We start from the raw sequence: 19,015 nt of genomic DNA on the forward strand, positions 1-19,015 counted from the left end.
TAAACAATAAAAACAATTAAGGAATAATTGAGTAAATTTTGGTATATGAATATGATGCTATAAAGAGATGAGAAAATAAATTATTTTATAAAGACATGGAGAAACTTTCATGAACTGATGCAGATTGCAAAAGAATCAGAAGATCTATTATAACATCAATATTATAAAAATGAACAATTTTAAGTACTTTTGTAAAGTGATGAAAATAAAGGGAACCAGGAGTACAATTTATATAATAATAATAATAACATTGGAAAAACAAACAACTTTGAAAGCTGTAAGAACTAATATCAATACAAAGACCATTCACGATTCCAAGGGACTCATAATGAAATGTATTATTTCTAATCACTAAAGAGATTTAACAAATTTGATATATTTAGGGTACAGAATGAGACATAATAATTTTGTAGATAGCCCCTGGGTGAATGTGTTTACTTAGCTATACAAAACTTTTAAAGAAATTTGTTTTCTTGTTCTTTTTTTCTGATAAAGTGAGGGGTAAGAGATAGGGAGGAAGGGACTGAGGGAGTGCTACAGATGTGAAATGTTGCATGTACTTTCCTAGAAGATCATAATATTATTAGGTTTTTTATTATTAGGGAGTAACCTGCAAATGTATGTAATATAAAAACAAGACTCATCAATAAAACTTAAGGAAAAAAAAGATCCTATAGTTAGCACTTTAGGTAGCAGGGCTGTGTGAGTATGGTAAAAATGGTAATCATACCAGTGAGGCTACTGGTTAGGTCAGGTCAAGTAAATTAAAAGCATGTTATACAAGTTTTCTTCTTTGTTCAATAATTTAAAAAAAAAAGTCTTAACGAGTCTCAAATGATCAAGCTTATAAGAAATTGTCTTTAAAAAAAGAAATTGTTTATATTATTCATCACTAGTGATACAATCACCTTTTCAGATAAATACTTAAGAGTTATTATTTATATGATGTTTTAAGATTTGCAAAGCATGCTACATTTTATATCATTTGATCCTCACAACAACCTTGTGAGGCAGGTGCTATTATTTTTCCCATTTTACAGATAAAGGAAACTGAAGCTGAGAGATTTTAAGTACCTTGCTCATAGTCAGAAATCTAATAAGTTTCTGAGGTGGAATCTCAACTCAGGTTTTCTCGACTCCAAATTCAGTACTCTATCCATGGTAATATCTAGCTATCTCGTATAGTCAAACCTGGAAGAACCAAATGACATACTTTTTAAGTGGAAATTTTTGTCCCACTTAATTCATTGCTAGATTCTCAGAAACATCCAGGGGAAAAATGCATTTAAACTCATATTTTATTTTCTCTTTCTATTGCACTGTTCCACACTTTTGTCTTAATTGGTTCTCCAATACCTCTAATTTTTGGTATTCTTAATATAATTTCTAAAATAGGATAGATAATAAGATGATGGTGTCTTTCTCATTAACTCTGAATGACAGAATTTTAAATTATCTTCCAAATGTGAACTTTATTTCCAGGGATATATTTTTTCCACCAATGCCTTGAAGCAAATGGTCTAAAGGTCAACATGAATTAATACTATTTAAAAAAAATTCAAATCACCTGGCACCTAACCTTCCAAAGATGAGCTTTTTTGAATTCTGAATAGCTTACTCAGCCCTCAAACAAAAAAAGAAGTATAGTTTATAGCTTACCCTGTATTCAGAATCCTTCCAGCTTGGTAGGATATATCTGAACTGACATTTACAGTTAGCATCACCTTTGAAAATCCAGAGCCATCAAAGTATAGTTTTAGTAGAGACAAGTAATGACAAATTTTATACATCTATATGTTTAAAAATTATAGTGTGTGTATATATATATGTATATGTGTATGTATATATGTATGCACACATACATACGACACAGTATTTAAATTGAACACTTAAGTTCTAAATTAATTTTGAATAAGAATTCCAAGTTATTACTACTTCTAAAAATAACTGTCATCTTTTAAAAATCACACATTCCTTGCTATTTCACTTAATAGTTTGTTTGAGTGGTTAGTAGCTAGTCATTTAACTTCTTTCAACCTCAGTTTTCTCATCTGTAAATAAGGGATTTAAAATTAATGGCCCTGAGATATCTTCCCAGATGTAAATCTATAATCCCCTAATCCTAGTTTTGCCATCTTTAGAATATATACTCTTTAAATATATATTTAAAGTATATTCCCATTTAGGGAAATGGGAGGATAAAGGAAGACCTGAGTTCAAATCCAGTCCCAGACACTAACTGTATTACTTAATTATGTTTGCCTCAGTTTCCTCAATTGTAAAATGAGCAGGAGAAGGAAAAGGCAAACCATTCCAGTTCTTTGCCAAGAAGATTCCAAATAGAGTCACAAAGCATCAGAAACAACTGAAACAACAAATTTAGGGAAATAAAGTCTTCAACTATTTGCAATTAGAGATACCAATTGCTGAAAAGTTTCCATTGACTGCTAACACTAATTCATCAACTGGATATATGTGGTTAGTGTCCAAGAAAGCTTGTAGCATGATCACTACCTACAGACATACCTCATGAATTGTCTAAATTTATGGAAGTTTCTCACATTTACAGTGGAAACACCCAGCAGGCTATGCTTTTAATTATATGAATTTAAAGGAAACCAATAAAGTATAGGTCCCTTATGACTGGTATTTCATGACTCATTAGTTTTGTTTTGAGTTTCAGGAAATAGCTGCTGAGTACTTTTTGTGTATACAGAATTTCCAAGGACATCTGGATTCTGGATCTTATATAATCAAACATTTCAAAATTCTGTAGTCATTATTAAAAAAACAAGTAAATCTTCCTACCACATGTGTATAATCACAATTCCTCCTTACCCTTTTAAAAGTAAAGGCAGCTTGAAACTTCTAAGTCCATTAAACATTTCCCCTAAAATTTTACTTTTCTCCATTAGAAAAGCTTTTTTGGGGGAAGGGGCTTACCAAGCTACTCCCAGCTCATTGGAAAAAAAAAGAGAGTGTTTTGAATTTCCACATAATGGATAAATGGAAAACACCATAGCACCATTTCTCAGACTGGAACAGGAGATGACATATTAAAGCTGTATCAACATTCTAGAACCACTATTCTCCCTTCTCAGTCACCTGCCTTTTTCTTTCTCCTTTTTTTTTTTTTCTTTAATGACTAGATCTCCATATCTTGCACAGGCTATACAGGTTATTCTGGGGACCATCCCACTCTCATCAACACAAGAACTTTTTAGGCAATTTTGTGTCCCTCCCTCTATGCTCCAGTTCACATTCCTATTCTCAGGAGGTTCATCATATTTATTAATCTCTTATTTGAACATTTAGTGAACTTAGACCACTGCAACTCAAGAGACCCATTAGCCTCAGTATCCTCAGAAACTGGAATTAGAAACATATACCACCATACCTAGTTTCTCATTCTTCTTTACTACCTTATTCTCTAATCATTCCTCAAATAATCATTTGACCAACTACAAATAAGAAAAATGTTAGACAGATCAATCCACAGTACATGTTAAAAAAAAACTGGGTATTTTTCAAAAAGAGCAAAAGAAAGGGTTTATTATAATAACAATTATTACCATTTTTTTAAAATCAATATGGCAATACTACTAGAGAAGACGGGGAAAATAGGATAGCAATTGGTTATAAGCCTAGATTAAGGAGGAAGATGAAAGGAATAGAAAGTTTGAGTGATAATTAACTATATTATAGAAAGAACTGTTTAGTAATATGATGATATAATTAGTTCACTTCTAACTTATAAATAACAACTCAAAATTTTTGTATAAAACTTCATTTCTGCATCTCTCTGCACATTACACTCACAAACCTTCCAGTTTTTAGCATAACCAAGTAAATGAATACACATAATAGCTTTAGCAAGATAGAAGACTATTAAAAGAAATATCAGACTCGACAAATTTCTTAAAGTAAAATGAATAAATTATAAAACACTCAGTTTTATCTCAGCCTGACAGTTTAAACTGATGATTCTTAAAAGTCAATTTAAAGGACAGAGCTTTTCGGTTCACAGAATATTATTTGTTCAAGCATATTAATCAAATGAGGACTTGTGTGAATATGTTCATGTCAAGAAAATAATAAAAATGCCTGGCCATTCCACCACAACTTCCAAAACAATAAAGCTTTGAGATGAAATTTGTCATCAATCTCAAAAATAAAATTGCTCATACAAACCTATACAAAAGTCATCATTTTTCAATGAAAAGCAGAAGAGAAATAATACTTTATTTACTCTTTTAAAGGAAAAAAACTATGCTCAAATGCAAATTAAAACACTTCTGAGGTACACTTCCTTATACCCGTTAGACTGGGGGGAGATGACAATAAAAGGAAATTGACAAATGTTGGAGGGATGGTGGGAAAACATATCAGTGCATTATTTGTGGAACTATGAATTGATCCTATCAAAGCAATTAGCTCCAAAACAATTTGAAAATGTTCCCCAAACCATGCCATAGTGACCCAGTAAGCTCTCCTACCAGACCCATACCCCAAAGAAATCAAAGAAAGAGGAAAGGGACCCATTTATACAAAAATATTTATAGTAGCTTTTTATGGAACCAGAGAATTGGAAACAAAGGAAGTGCCCAACCAATTGAAAAAGGCTGAATAAATTATAGTATATCAAAGGGAAATTTTCAAAGAAACCTGGGAAGTTTCATATGAAATGATTCAGTCAGGTGAGAAGATCCAAGAAAGCAATTTATACAATAAAAATATTGTAAAGACAATTTTGAAAACTTAAGAATTCTGATTAATTCAATGATTATCACAATTCCATAGTACCAACAATGAAGCATTTTACCCATCTCCAGACAGAAAGATGGTATATTAAAAATGCAGAATGAGACAGACATATGTGGATAAGGATAATATGGTTAAGTTTTACTTGACTAGGTAATTTGCTTACAGGAATTTTCTATTTTGGAAGGGGAATTGGGAAAGAAGAGATAGTTATACTTTCCCACCCCACCCCCATCCCAAAAGAGGAAGGAACAAAAGGAATTACTGACAAGCAAGATAGCTTTGAAAATTACATATTACTTAGAAACTATAAAAGAAAACTTTACATAACACAGATTAGCAATTTCAAATATAATCTTCTGCTTTTCAATGATATAGATGGAAATGTCCATTAAGGACTAAATAGAAAGGAAATTAAATTAAAATACTATAAACAAGATATACAACCTGAAAACTATTATTGAATTTCACCTATAAAAGTGGAATTTATGAATATATTTCATGGTTTTGACTAGAACGTATAAGACATTAAGTTTAAGATTAAAATCTTTTCCAATATAACAAACTTATTTTCCATAACAATTGAATAACGAGTATAGTCTGCACATTTATTTTATTCAGAAAAAACAAATTGTAAAAAATCATTTCAGCTAAGTACTTTCCTCTCTTCTCAAAGAGGTAAATTCCACTTTTCACCTCCTCAGCAGGTGCTCTTACCACTTTATTTAGCAATTCTGTTGATCACAATCTATTATTTTTAATTCCTTACATCTTAAAACCTTTTTGTTTCCACCAATCATCACCTTATTTGCTCTAGTCTTGGAGGATGATAGTGGTCCTTCTCCTTGAAAAAATTAATCCCTCCTTCTATTTCCTTCTATTCCTCTAGAAATTTGCCCTTTGAATTATTCCTCCTCCTCCATCTACAATTTCTCCCTAATATTTCTTTCTCACTATCAAATGTGCTCAGGTCTTCCCTATCTTTAATGAAATCCTATTTTTGACCTTGCCACTCTCCAAACCATTATCTTATATTCTTTCTCTTAGCTATTAAAATTGCTTCTACTTCCTCACCATTCATTTACTCTCCACATTTACAAGTGTCTTGTTTCTGACACTACCGTTCTACTGTGATTATCTGCTCTAGAGTTATCAATGACCCCCAAATGGTTATATCTCAAAAATTTTTAAGTCTTCCTAAATATTTCTATAGCATTTGATGGTTTCATTCATATTTTCTCTTGAGTAACAAAAGCTAAGGATAATAAACACAGGTTCTTTTAAAATTATATAGAAGAAAAAAGAGAAAAAGGGATAGAGCCAATGTTCATAATGTATAGAGTTATGCTAACTGAAAAATAATAGTGAAATTAACTTAATTCAACTTTTACATGATTATCTTTTATCCAGAAAAGACTAAACAAAAACAATGCATTATTAAAAATTAAATATCTAACATTATCTATCTTGAATTATAACCTAAATGACTATATCACATACACACACTCTCCCTTCAATAAATTCCAGTGATCAAATATCAAACAATACCAGTGATCCAAAGATCAAATATTAATCTTATGCTTGTCTTTCAAAATCCTTCATAACCTGGCCCCTTCCTACTTTTCTCATTCTTCTTCTTAAATTTGATTCTTCTCCATGACCAAGTGATAATGGTTTCCTTGCTGTTCATTGAACAAGACACCCCCATCTCCTGATTCTTTGTATTTTCACTAGCCTGAAATTCTCTTCTTTACAACTTCCCTGGCTTCCTCCAAGTTTCATTTTAAAGTCCTGCAAGTAGGGATTCTCAGTCCCTCACAATGCTAGTGCCTTCCCACTAAGATTACACCTAATTTATTCTGTGTATTTTCTTGTTTGCATGTTATCTCCACTCTTGAACTGTAAATTCACTGAGTATAGGGATTTTTTTTTTGCATCCCTAGCATTTAGTACAGTGACTGGCACATAATAAGCACTTAATGAAATCTAGCTGAGGCAACTACCTGGGTCAGTGGATCTAGGGCTGAATCTGGAATCAGGAAGACAGGAGTTCAAATCCAGATTCAAACACTTACTAGTTATGTGAGTCTGGGCAAATCACTTAATCTGTTTGCCTTAATGACTGGAGAAGTAAATGTTGAACCAACTTCATCACCTTTGCCAAGAAAACCTTATGCATGGTATGGTGCATAAAGTCATAAAGAGTCAGACACAACTGAACAACAATTGCAGGTTCATTCAGATTCGCTCCTTATTTTAAAAAAATTATCTTGACAAATTGGGCTAAATGAAGTACAATCTAATGAACTGAAAGAACTGGCTTATGTGACTTCTGAGCCACTGACCTTTGAAAAATCATGGAGAATTGGAGAGATACCACTGAACAAAAGAAAGGAAAAGGCTGCCCTGATTTTCAGAGAACTGGAAAAAAATGGAAGGTACATTCCCTAAACCTATGAAATTGACTTCAGTTCTTAGTACATATTATTAGTGAACATCTAAAAAAGAAAGCCTAGATCACAAAGAATCAACACAGCTTTATCACGAAAAGATCATGTCAAACCAACTTTCTTGGTTGACAATATTATTCTACTGGTAGCTAGAGAATGCTACTGAAGATGTAAAGAGGTATCTAAATGACTGCATAACTTAGTGGATGCAGAATTGGCTTAATTGGTCACATCTGAAGAGCAATCATTAATGGATGAATGTTAATTTGTTTTTTTTTATTTAATAGCCTTTTATTTACAGGTTATATGCATGGGTAACTTTACAGCATTAACAATTGCCAAATCTCTTGTTCCAATTTTTCACCTCTTACCCCCCACCCCTTCCCCTAGATGGCAGGATGACCAGTAGATGTTAAATACATTAAAATATAAATTAGATACACAATAAGTATACATGACCAAAATGTTATTTTGCTGTACAAAAAGAAGACTCTGAAATATTGTACAATTAGCTTGTGAAGGAAATCAAAAATGCAGGTGGGCATAAATATAGGGATTGGGAATTCAATGTAATGGTTTTTAGTCATCTCCCAGAGTTCTTTCTCTGGGCGTAGCTGGTTCAGTTCATTACTGCTCCACTGGAAATGATTTGGTTGATCTCGTTGCTGAGGATGGCCAGGTCCATCAGAACTGGTCATCATCTAGTATTGTTGTTGAAGTATATAATGATCTCCTGGTCCTGCTCATTTCACTCAGTATCAGTTCATGTAAGTCTCTCCAGGCCTTTCTGAAATCATCCTGTTGGTCATTTCTTACAGAACAGTAATTGAATGTTAATTTGAAAGAAATTCTCTAAATGAGTACTTCTTTAATCTTAGCAATGACTTGGATAAATGCTGAATGAGCAGTTTATGAAATTTGCAAATGACACAAAGCTTAAAGGGATAGTGACGCACTGGATGAAGAGGCTAGGATTCAGAAATAACTCACAGTTTAGATTGTTGGCTGAAATATAATTGGAAAAATTTAATAAGGATAAAGTTTCATATGTGTTTGGGTTTTTAAAAATCAAATTCTCAAGGAAAAGATAGAGAAGGTGGGGCTATACAGCAGTTCATCCAAAAAAATCTTGTAGATCAACAATGTGATGTGATGATACTGCATCCAAGAAAGCTAATTCAATATCAGGTAAATCAAGAGATGTATATAGCATAAAGACAATAGTCTCACTATATTCTAACCTGGTTAGATCACAACTAGAGAACTGTGTTCAATTGTGGATACTATATTTTAGAAATGATATAATAAGCTAAAGAATATTCAATAAAAGCAATCATGATAGTTCAGGGCTTCTAGTTTCTGCTATATGAAGAAAAGTTAAGGATCTGGAGTGGGGAAAAAACATAAAAGAGATATTTATACCTGTGTTAAGGTATGTGAAGAACCAACACATAGAAGAACAATTAGACTTATTCTATTGAACCCTAAAGTCACAACTAAGAGCAGTGGGTAGAAGCTGTACAAAGACAAATTTAACCTTGATATAAGGAAAATTTTACTAGCAATTAGCTTTTTAAGAAACAGAACAGTCTAGTTTACCTAATGTTCTGGGTGAGGCCTGCTTCTACTTGGGCTAGTTGTTCAGACTCAGGACCAAAACAAAATTAAAAATTCACAAATCATATAATATTTAACAAAAGGAAGTTTAACATGTCCTAGAAAAAATATTGAGCAAGAATGTATTACTTATTCAAGTAGACTCTACCCTCCCCTATGTCTTCAAAAAAAAAAAACCTTAGTCAAAAGGATGAGTTGATACTTGGGGAGTGGGACAGCTTTCAAGTCTAAGGAAGATCAGGTCTTCATTGACTAGATTTTTTTTTTATGCCCTAAATTACATGAAAGCTACATTAGTGGTTCATGTAACTTCATTACTAACCCCCTGCAACAATCCAGTGTTAACTAGCTCTCCTGACTTTTAGGAGGAAGTTAGCCTAACCAAAGTGACAGTGGCCCCAGTAGGGATTGCCTCTAACACACAATTGGTGTGAAAGTGAGAAGTTGCAAACACATTAGTTCTATTTATTCCCCACAATTACACCTATAGTAGTTGTTAGGGATGACTTATAGTCATGGAAAAGATCAGAATTTAAGAATACCTCAAAAAAACCAAGTCAAGTATGGCATCAATTGACACTTCTTTAGTCACCTGTGACATCTCAAGGAAAGGCTACAAGTAATTTCTTGCCAGGTATGTCATAAATAAGACTTTGGTTGAGGTATGGGGTTGCATTAACGGGCCTTTGAGATCTTGACCATCTCTAAGATTCTAGAAGTAACACTTTTAACAGTGATAAAATGAATTCAAGAACTTAAAATGCTATATAAAAATTTTGCTTCCATTCTATCTTTATGAGATAAGAAATCTATTGAATCTTATTTTGATGATTTGCCATGGCATTATAAAGCAAAGTTAGATACTAGCCTTTACTTATGAAAACCAAAACCTAAAGTCATATGAATCCTAGAACACTTTTCCTAGTATCTCTATAATAAAATGAGAAGTCAATTATTTAGAAGGCAGGCAAACTGGGCACAGATCATTTTTAATTACAAATTTTAAACCTAAATGATTGTAGGTACTCAATGGTTAAAAAATTACAAAAGGTATATTTTTATTTTACGTTAAAATATTAACTTCAAGAGTCAGATTGAGTGATGCGTGTTGCATACTAATACCATTTATAACTGCAGGAAATAAGCCCTTTGGGAAAAAAGGGGGAAAGTGAAGGATCTGTGAAATAGTCCGCTTAAAATGCCAAGTCACACTACTTTCAATAGGCATGAAAATTAAAAGCTGCAGGTATGCCAGTTCCTATTTATTTCCCACTTTACCTATCATCGCGGGGCAGTCAGCAGCTGCATTAGGTAAAAAAAATCAATTTTCTTTTAGCGTTTGACTAAAGATAAAAATCACTGAATTATGAAAAGGTAGGGAGGCATACTTTAAAAATATGTATTTTTTAAATAAAAAAGAGCCTTATATTGGGAAAAACATAACAAAACTTTGCTTATAGTACTAGCTGTGCTATTTTAGACAACTTCCTTCCCAGCTAAGTGCCTCAGTGGCTAGAATACCAGTTTTGAAGTCAGGAGGACCAGAGTACAAATCTGATCTCATTTATTTGACACTAGTTGTTTGACCCCAGACCCCAATTGAAAAAGAAAGAGAGAAAGAGAGTCAGATGTGTCTGAAACAACTAAACAACACAATAAATCCTCATGATCCAAAAGATTTGGAGTACAAATCTTTTTTTTAATAGTCATGATGAAGTATTAGATTTGTTCTGCTTTAACAACAGAGCACATCCAAGAGTAATCAAAGAAAGTTGCAAAGAAAATTTTATTCACCAGAAGGAAATTAGTCCAAAAGTGGAGTGAGCTGCTCCAGGAGCTCAAGGATTCCCTTTCACCAAAGTTCTGTAATTGAAAGGCTACAGGACCATCTAACAAGATTTTTGTAAAGGAGAATTATTGTTATAAGAGTCTCACTGGAAAGCATCTGAGGTCCTTTCCAATTCTGATATTAGTAATTACAGGATTTATTGAACATCTGTTATATATTATTATTATTATTAAACAGATCCTTAAAGAACTAATAAAACAATTGAGGAGACAAGGCTAACATACATGAAATCAGCATATAAAATTTCTCTTTTCTAAATATAAATAGGTATTTACTTATTTAATATAAGTATTTGTGCAATGCTCTATTTATCTTCTTACATCTTAACATGTGTACCCAATCATGCATTAGCTTTTCATTTCCTATGAGGAAGAGATAGTACTTAATTGATAGACTAGTCAGCACCTTGTGCAGCCTAAAAATATGTGGGTGCTTAATAAATACTTTTCAATGATCCACAGCCTTTCCTCCAATACAGTTCAAGCCATTCCTTCTTTTCTGATTATCAAAAGGACAAGAAAAATTGCTGCTCACTGACAGCCTTATATTATCCTTTCACATAGCTCTAAACTATTATTAACATGTTATGGTACAAGTGGCATTTAAAAATAATTGAAATGGTATTTGCCTAGAACATATATTTGAGCCAAATTTTTTTGAAGACTTTTCTCATACACACCTGGTATAGGTTATAATGTACATTTTAGGGACAGTGCAGTGGAAAGAACCAGAGGCTCTTGATTCAAATATACTCTCTTCCACTCATTATTGTGCAATACCTCTGAAGGCCTCAGTTTTCTTATATGTAAAAGAAGCAAGCTAGAATATGTTACTTCTAAGGTGCTTTTCAGCTTTAAATCTATGATCCTGTTAATTAAGCATAAAATGATAACTGGTATAACTCTAAGATTTTCAAAGTATTTTAAAATATTAGTTCCCCTGAACCTCAATACAACCCTGCAAGAAAGGGGTTATCATCTCCATTTTATGAATGAAGAAGCTGAAGTTTGGAGTGCTTTAAGTGACTTGTTCAAGGTCACATATTCAATTTATCAAAATTGACAATTTCTGATAAGTATCAGAAATAGTATTTAAAACAAATTATATTTAGTTCTTGATAAAGTGTAATACTATACTGCTGCTGCTGCTACAACTATTACTACTCTTACTAAACATTTATATAGTGCTTTACAACTTACAAAGCACTATTATTTCATTTAGCTCATAGCTACCTGGAGATGTCGTTGATGTTATTATCCCCATTTTAAAGATAAGGAAATGAAGCAGATAGTGGGTAAATGATTTCCCTAAATTCAGAGGGCTAGTTGGTGTCTGAGGCAAAATTTGAACAGAAAACCTGTGGTCTTCTGGATTCCATAGGACCAGCACTCTACTGTACCACTTAGCTAACTCAAGTAACTATTGCTTATTTAAAATGCAGGTTAAACTAAGATTTTAAATTTGAGTTATTAGCTTCAGGTTTATATCTCTCTAATAAAAAATTCTGTCAATAAATTTAATTTCTTTTGCTTAAAAATGGCCTTTTCTGTATTTTCATCAGCCTAACCATATTAATTAAATTATTTAATTTATTAATTAAAATTAATTTAGAATAGAAGTAAGGGTATATAATTGATTCTCTAAGTTCATTTTCATTATTGAAAACACCTATCTCCAAAGTTTTGGGGGAAAAGGACCTAAAAAATTTCTAAAGGTAAATACTATAGGATCCACCAATATTATGTACAATGAATAGGATGGAGGATGCAAATGACAACATAGACATTTTAGAGGAATTTATACTTTTTCTGAGGAGAATAGGATACAGAATTACTTCAGTAAATATTTCAAGGATACATGTTTCTTTTAGTGAGGGGAACATCTTCCAGTGATGTAGATAAGAAGTTTTTTTTATGGTTTTGTAAACTATGCATGAATTACTGTAATCAAAGAAATTCACTACTTGGTAGTTAGCCAACCTGCTGACTTAATTAGAAAGGTGGTTTTAATGTTTATTACTGAATTCATACCAGACATCTTTTCAAGGTAGAAATATCTTTCAGAAGTTGTGTTAATGGGCAATTAGGTAGTACAATGCTGAGCCCACAGTCAGAAAGACTCATCTTGCTGAGGTTCAAATCTGGCCTCAAACAGTTACTAGTATGACCCTGGACAAGTCACTTACACCTGTTTGCCTCAGTTTCCTCATCTATAAAATGATTTGGAGAAGCCACTCTAGTATCTTTGCCAAGAAAACCTCAAACTGGCTCAGAAAGAGTTGGACACAACTGAAAACTGAACAGCTGTTACACTCAAAGGCTTTTCAAAGTAGCTTGTTACATTGGTTTAGCCTTTAGTCTTTAAAAAAAAACAAGTAGATTTTATCCCTAAATTACCTATCTTCTTGGTAAAAAAACACATAAATTGATCTGTACAAGAATTAAACAATACACCATTATTTCATGATCATGTGTAGAAATCACCATAGATTAAGGTGAATTTATGAGTAAAAATATAACATCAAGGGACAGGGAAGATATAGCTATGTCAGTGGAGGAAGGGAAAGGATTTTGAAGGCAAATTATTGCTACATGACTTTATTGTAGCTACATGCTCAAATTCAGATGTTGAACAAGCAACTCATAATACACTATTTAGAACAGCCTTGCTGACAGTAGCAATCCCTAATACCTGTAATTTTTTTCTACTGTTCTATCATCCCTTTCCTCCTTCCAAATCTTTCTGTCTTCCACTGAAACACAGTTATGAAACCAATATGCTTTCTTACTCACTTAGAGTAAGTACTTGCTTTTGGCAAATAATTATTTGCAGGGCAGACATAAAAAATTACAGGGTTTGAAAGAGCAATCAGAGGTCATCTGGCCCATCATTTTACCTCCAGGTAGTCTATAGCTAAAATTTTGAATCTTACCAAAACATTTGCAATATATAACTTTCTAAACTTCCTACTTTGGTATTATTTTATTATTAACTGATATTCATATAGAATTGTAAAGTTAACAAAACATAATTTTATACTATTTCACATGAGCCTCACAATAACTCTAAAGTAGGTACCAGAGCTTTTTTTTTTTTTTAAATAGGCATATTATAGGCAAGATTAAATTACCTGACCCAGTTACACTAAAAATACATAGGCAGGTTTTGAATCCAGGTCTTTCTGACTCCATGCCCAGAACTCTATCAAATACATATAAATCAACAAATTCATTCATTTTACTCACAAAAATTTAATTGTTGAATTGCAATTCTTTTGAACCACCCTTATCCCACACATCAGACATACAAAAAACACCCTCCAGAGTTCTGCTGAAGTACAAATGACAGCATTATAGAAATGGGAAAAAAGTATTACACAGGTTACAAAACTTCCCTCAACAGGTAGACCTCGTTTTTTACTTTTTGAAAAAAAAATGACCAAAAGGTCAATAGGAAATTTAAGTTTCAGAAAAAATATGGAAGTATACTTATATTGCTAAATTGTGCTTTCAACTGATTTTAAACCATACCTTTCAAATAAAAAAGTGCCTATAAATTAGTCCATTCTGCCCAAAATGAGCTAATGCCACACTTTTTTCACCTCCTCTTAGTCCCAAAGGACCACTCCAAAATTCCACAAGTCTTGCTGCAAAACCACAGGAATCAAATGACTTTATTTAAGTCAAACCAAATATTTTGACCACATATCCCTCTAATACATATTTCAGCCCCCCAAAATAGAATACCGATAAACCTATTTACAAAAGTTTTAAAAATAGATTTCCTGTATCTAAGTGTCCAACAGCGATACCTAAGTTACTTGGTTTTATGACATATACTCTCAGAAATACATAGGAATATCTTCAAATTTGCTACATATTGCTACAAGATTTTAAATTATTTTCAGATCATGCAGTTATGGAAGGTTATGAATTGTTTTGATTTTTCTTTTTTAAAGGTAAATTTAGAAAATTATGTTGAAATAGTCTAGAGTAGATGTAGTCACATTTTTTCGATAGAAGAAAGAAAACTCATCTTGGGTACCAAGAGTTATATATGAATAAATATATGACTATGTATACAAATGGATACAGAAACTTTTTTTGTTTAAGATTTAACAACACACCCACCATTGGCACTTTCTTGTAACTTAATTTTAAAGGATAAAAGAGGTTTTCTACCAAACAGCCACAGATGAAGTTACAAAAAAAGTCCTGGATTTGGAGTTTTGGAAGACCTGAGTTTAAATCCTGCCTCAGACACTACTAACTATGTGACTCTGGGCTAGGCATTTAAAACCCTTGCTATGCCTCAGTTTCCTCATCTGTAAAATGAGGATAATAAATAATACCTACCTACCAGGATAGTTGTAAAGATCAAATGTGGTAAAATATGTACAAACTTCTAAACAAACTTCTAGCTATTTACATAGGTAAAGTCAAAAGCTATCAAAAATCTATGGCACTTATAAGACTAGTATTAGACAACTTAAAGAAAAATAACTGTACACAAACATTTATAAATAAATTCATTAAAAAAACTGAACCAGAGATATTTTACATTAAGAATCACAGCCTTAGTAACCAAAATCCCAACTGCTATGAAAAGATATGATATTGGGCTTTTTATTGGATTTTCTAAAACAAAGCAGTGCAAATGAGACAAATGAAAGCATCAAAACAACTAGATTTTCAAATTACTTTGAAGAAATTAAAAATCAAAGAACACCATCAACAGATGTTGACATCCATCATTACTATGCAGATGGTGATCTAACAACTTCAAGAAAATACCAGTACACAAATGCCTAAAAAGAAAGCAATTTAAAAACTGAACCAGAAATATTTTTACATTGAGAATCACAGCTCTTGCAACCAAAGCCCAAATTCCAGATAAAATGAAATATTTAAAAATCCAATTAATTAGAATTTTTTTAATACTAGCTGTTTATTATTTAATACTAACTTCTTATTTGTTAATCACTCTATTATTTAATACCAATCAATCTCTTTAAATCATACACAATAGATTTTTCCACTTGCAGTTGTAATTTCAGATCCTTCCCTACTGTCACAGATGGGCAAAACATGACAGATTGTTAAAGCTGAGAATTAGAAGGGCACTTGTCCTGGACTGGTCAATACACTTTGCATCAAAATGTAACAATGAATTTCTGTGTGACCTTGTAGTAGACAATTTCCTGCAGACTGGTCCACTTATCTCTAAATCCAAGCACCCTTTTTGTGACTAGTAAATATCTTTTCTAACAACTCCCCCTTTTTAGAAGGGACAGGGAAAGAGCTGCTGTTAGAGAAACCTCAGCTAGGGAGTGTTTTGTACTCCCGCTTATATTCGCCTGCCTTACACATTCCCAACTCCAAGGCCCCCAGAATTACTCACCACCCCCAAAACACAGACATAGGAGTTCCAGCGCTTACTGTACCTGCCAAGCTCCTCCCCCGTGTCATAGTAATCATCCAGGTTCTCCTGCCTGAACACCGTCATGATAAGCTGTCAGTCCTCACCAAAACCCCACCGACTTCAGCTCCACTTCCCACACCATCACTGTATCTTCGAATCCTCCGTAGCCACCTCATGCATTATTCTTCCAGCCTTTAAAAAAAAGAAATACAAAAGAAACAGATTGTCCCTTTAGCTTCTTTACAATCACACAGCAGTAACGCTTTGCAAGCTACATCAGGGCAACATTTGCACCTTGCATCTAGAGAGAGAAACCGCCTTTGTTAAGCACTGACTGTTGGGGGGAAAGATTTAAACATATGCTCCTGAGCCTCTCCCTGCCATGTGTGCGGCGATGTACACACAGAATCTAAATGACGATTGTTCATGATTAAAACGTGTTTTATCTTCCCAGATCAACTCACAAACAGAATAGGATCCAGCCAAGCTTCCTCCTTTCCTTTCTCTCCACACACACGCACACGCACCAATCTCCTCCATTCTCAGTCTAAGAATGAAACGTACCCGGACCAGGGAGCGGAATGCGTCTCCTCAAAGGAAAAAAAAATGTTTCGGGGGCAAAAGCAGCTAAGGAGGGTACAGTTTCTAGCCGAGCTTCTGCTGCGATGGTCACCTTCGGCTCCCTCCTCCCCCCACTCCCCGGTATACCTTCCTTCCCCTGCAATACCATTTAACCTAGATTCGCGGAAGGCAGTTTCCAGCGGCGGCACATTCCACAATGCTTTCCCCTCCGTTACCGGGTCAACTAGGACGTGCAGCTGCCAGCAGGAAAGGTAGCCTGGGCTGGATCGGGAGTCACATCCATCGCACTGACACAATACAGCCCCACGAGCATGCACGCACCGCACCGAGGCAGAGGCGAGCCCAGCCGAGACGCTAACCTCCTCCCCGGGCAGCCTGGGGTCCTCACTGGAGTCCAGTCCGAGCCCCCAGGAACCACGACACACCCCCGCCCCAATCCACCTGTTTCCGACACAGCCCCATCCAACAGGACCCGGGGGAAGAGGAAGGTAGATCCCGTACAGGAGGGCGGTTAGGTAGAGGAAGCTCTTTCTCCACCATCCCCAACCCGACCCCACTTTCAAGAGCCGAGTTTCCGAGAAGCCTGGGCCTTCCCACATTCCCCCGAGGCGCTGCCCGGGAGAATCAAGCAATCCAAGCAACCAAAGCAAAACAAACAGCCCAACGGGAAAGGGCGGAGGGGGGAACGACTAGGGAACACTTACCCCCAAACTCTGCAGCTGTGGGGAGAACCGGGTGCGGGGGAAGTCTCCGGAATTCTCCGGAGTTGTTTTCGGAAGCCAACCATAGGCTCGGGTAGCGCAGAGACTAGAGGGAAACGAGGGTGGGGAGGGGGAGAAGGAGGGACAGAGAGAAAAAGGGAGAGAGAGCGAGAGAGAGAATCCCTCGGCCACCACCTCCTCCCCCACTGCTTCCTCCTCCCGCCGAGGCTGACGCTCCGGTGCTGCTGTTGCTGCTGCTTCGGGCAGCTGCTGCTCTTTCCTTCTGCTTCTGGTCCAAGGGAATGGAACACGGCGGCGGAAACAATGTCCCTGGTTTAGAATCGCGCCGAACCAAAATAGGACCAGCTGCACCAGCACTCTGGGGGCCCCCCCACCCGCTCTGCTTCACTCAGTCTTCCTAGAGGGGGAGTCCGGCAGTCAGCCAATAAGGGAACACCACTTGCAGCGACCCACCCACCTCCTCTCTTACCTTCCCCTCTAAGCTCCAGAGCGTTGAACCTGCCGGTGCAGATGGAGGGGACGATTCTGTTCTGTTCTCGCTCTGAAACTCAGTCACCCACTCAGGAACGCATACCCATGCACACACAGACACCCACGCCCCGGGCTCCGTGGGAGCGCTGCTTGGAAATGGTTTCAAGTCTTTCGGCTGCAGACTTTAGTTGCCTTCATGGCTCTTTTCTCAAGGTTCTTAAAAGTATTGCCCTACAAGGAGAACGGGGAGGAAAAGATCCATTCCCGGCACTTATTGGTCCATTAAAGTCTGGGAGCTCTTATGAATCTCACTCCTTCAACTGAACACTCAGAATTTCCGTTTTCAGAGGTACTTTTAACCATCTTTGCCTCCCTACTCCCTACCCTCCACAAATCTCAGCTGTGCACCGATTACATGGATTTCCTCTGGGGGGTGGGGAATGAATGTCTGTCAAAGTCTTACTGAGAGATACTCCAAAATAGAAAAGGATACTGTGCTGACAAACCCCAGGAAGGAGGGGGCACTTATAGATCAGGTGTAGGGATGAGACATTGGAGGTACAAAGGCTTGGTTCTGTCCTGAGATTTCAGACCCACAATCCTATTTAGTACTAGAAAATCTCTGATGTTCTAAAACATTACAATTAAAGCATTTCTTCAACTTATTTGGTCTTTTGTCTTGAAAACAAGAGCACTCTGAAATTTTTAAATAAGTCTCTCATTAAGGAAATGGTGTTTTTGTTTTCCCTTTATTTGAGGGAGAAATAATAAAAGTGTAACTTAGGTCTAGTGTTAGGCCTGGAATCATGAAATTTTTTAATGGTCTGTAAGAGATAGCACTCAGTTCCATTGGTAAAATCTGCTGATGGTTCTAAATTGAGAGGTGATGTGAATATCAATAATGGATTTCAGAACTAATACAAAAGGATCTCAAGAGGTGAGAAGCATGAGCAGAAAATAACAAATGTGATTCATCTGGGAGAAATGCAAATGACTTTGCTGGAAAATTATCTAACACAGATGTTTAGGAGACACTTGAAAAGTAAAAAAAAAAGTGGTCATACTTTTGGAATACAGTTGCTTGCAGAATACATGTGAATATGCCCAGAAAACTCAAAGGACTGTATCTATTTAAAGACTTG

The 19,015-nt window shown here is 35.2% G+C and overlaps 1 protein-coding gene across 3 annotated transcripts in view; it reads right to left on the reverse strand.

Annotated features, from left to right (window-relative positions):
- DAPK1 (death associated protein kinase 1) overlaps positions 1 to 18,211 on the reverse strand; it is a 228,293-nt gene extending 210,082 nt beyond the window's left edge. Inside the window, exons 1-3 of one of the 3 annotated variants that reach the window (XM_031937789.1) lie at positions 17,872 to 18,211; positions 17,385 to 17,487; positions 16,121 to 16,290 (exon numbers count right to left, since the gene is read on the reverse strand). In XM_031937789.1, coding sequence (XP_031793649.1) covers positions 16,121 to 16,182 — 62 coding nt within the window. In that variant the 5' untranslated portion in view covers positions 16,183 to 16,290; positions 17,385 to 17,487; positions 17,872 to 18,211. Of the gene's footprint in view, positions 1 to 16,120; positions 16,291 to 16,895; positions 17,327 to 17,384; positions 17,488 to 17,871 lie in introns of those variants that run through there. The other 2 variants (XM_031937794.1, XM_031937801.1) reach the window with 2 other exon arrangements.
- Positions 18,212 to 19,015: the final 804 nt, after the last annotated feature.

Source organism: Sarcophilus harrisii, chromosome 1 (genome assembly GCF_902635505.1).
Source record: "Sarcophilus harrisii chromosome 1, mSarHar1.11, whole genome shotgun sequence".
Classification (NCBI taxonomy): Eukaryota; Metazoa; Chordata; class Mammalia; order Dasyuromorphia; family Dasyuridae; genus Sarcophilus; species Sarcophilus harrisii.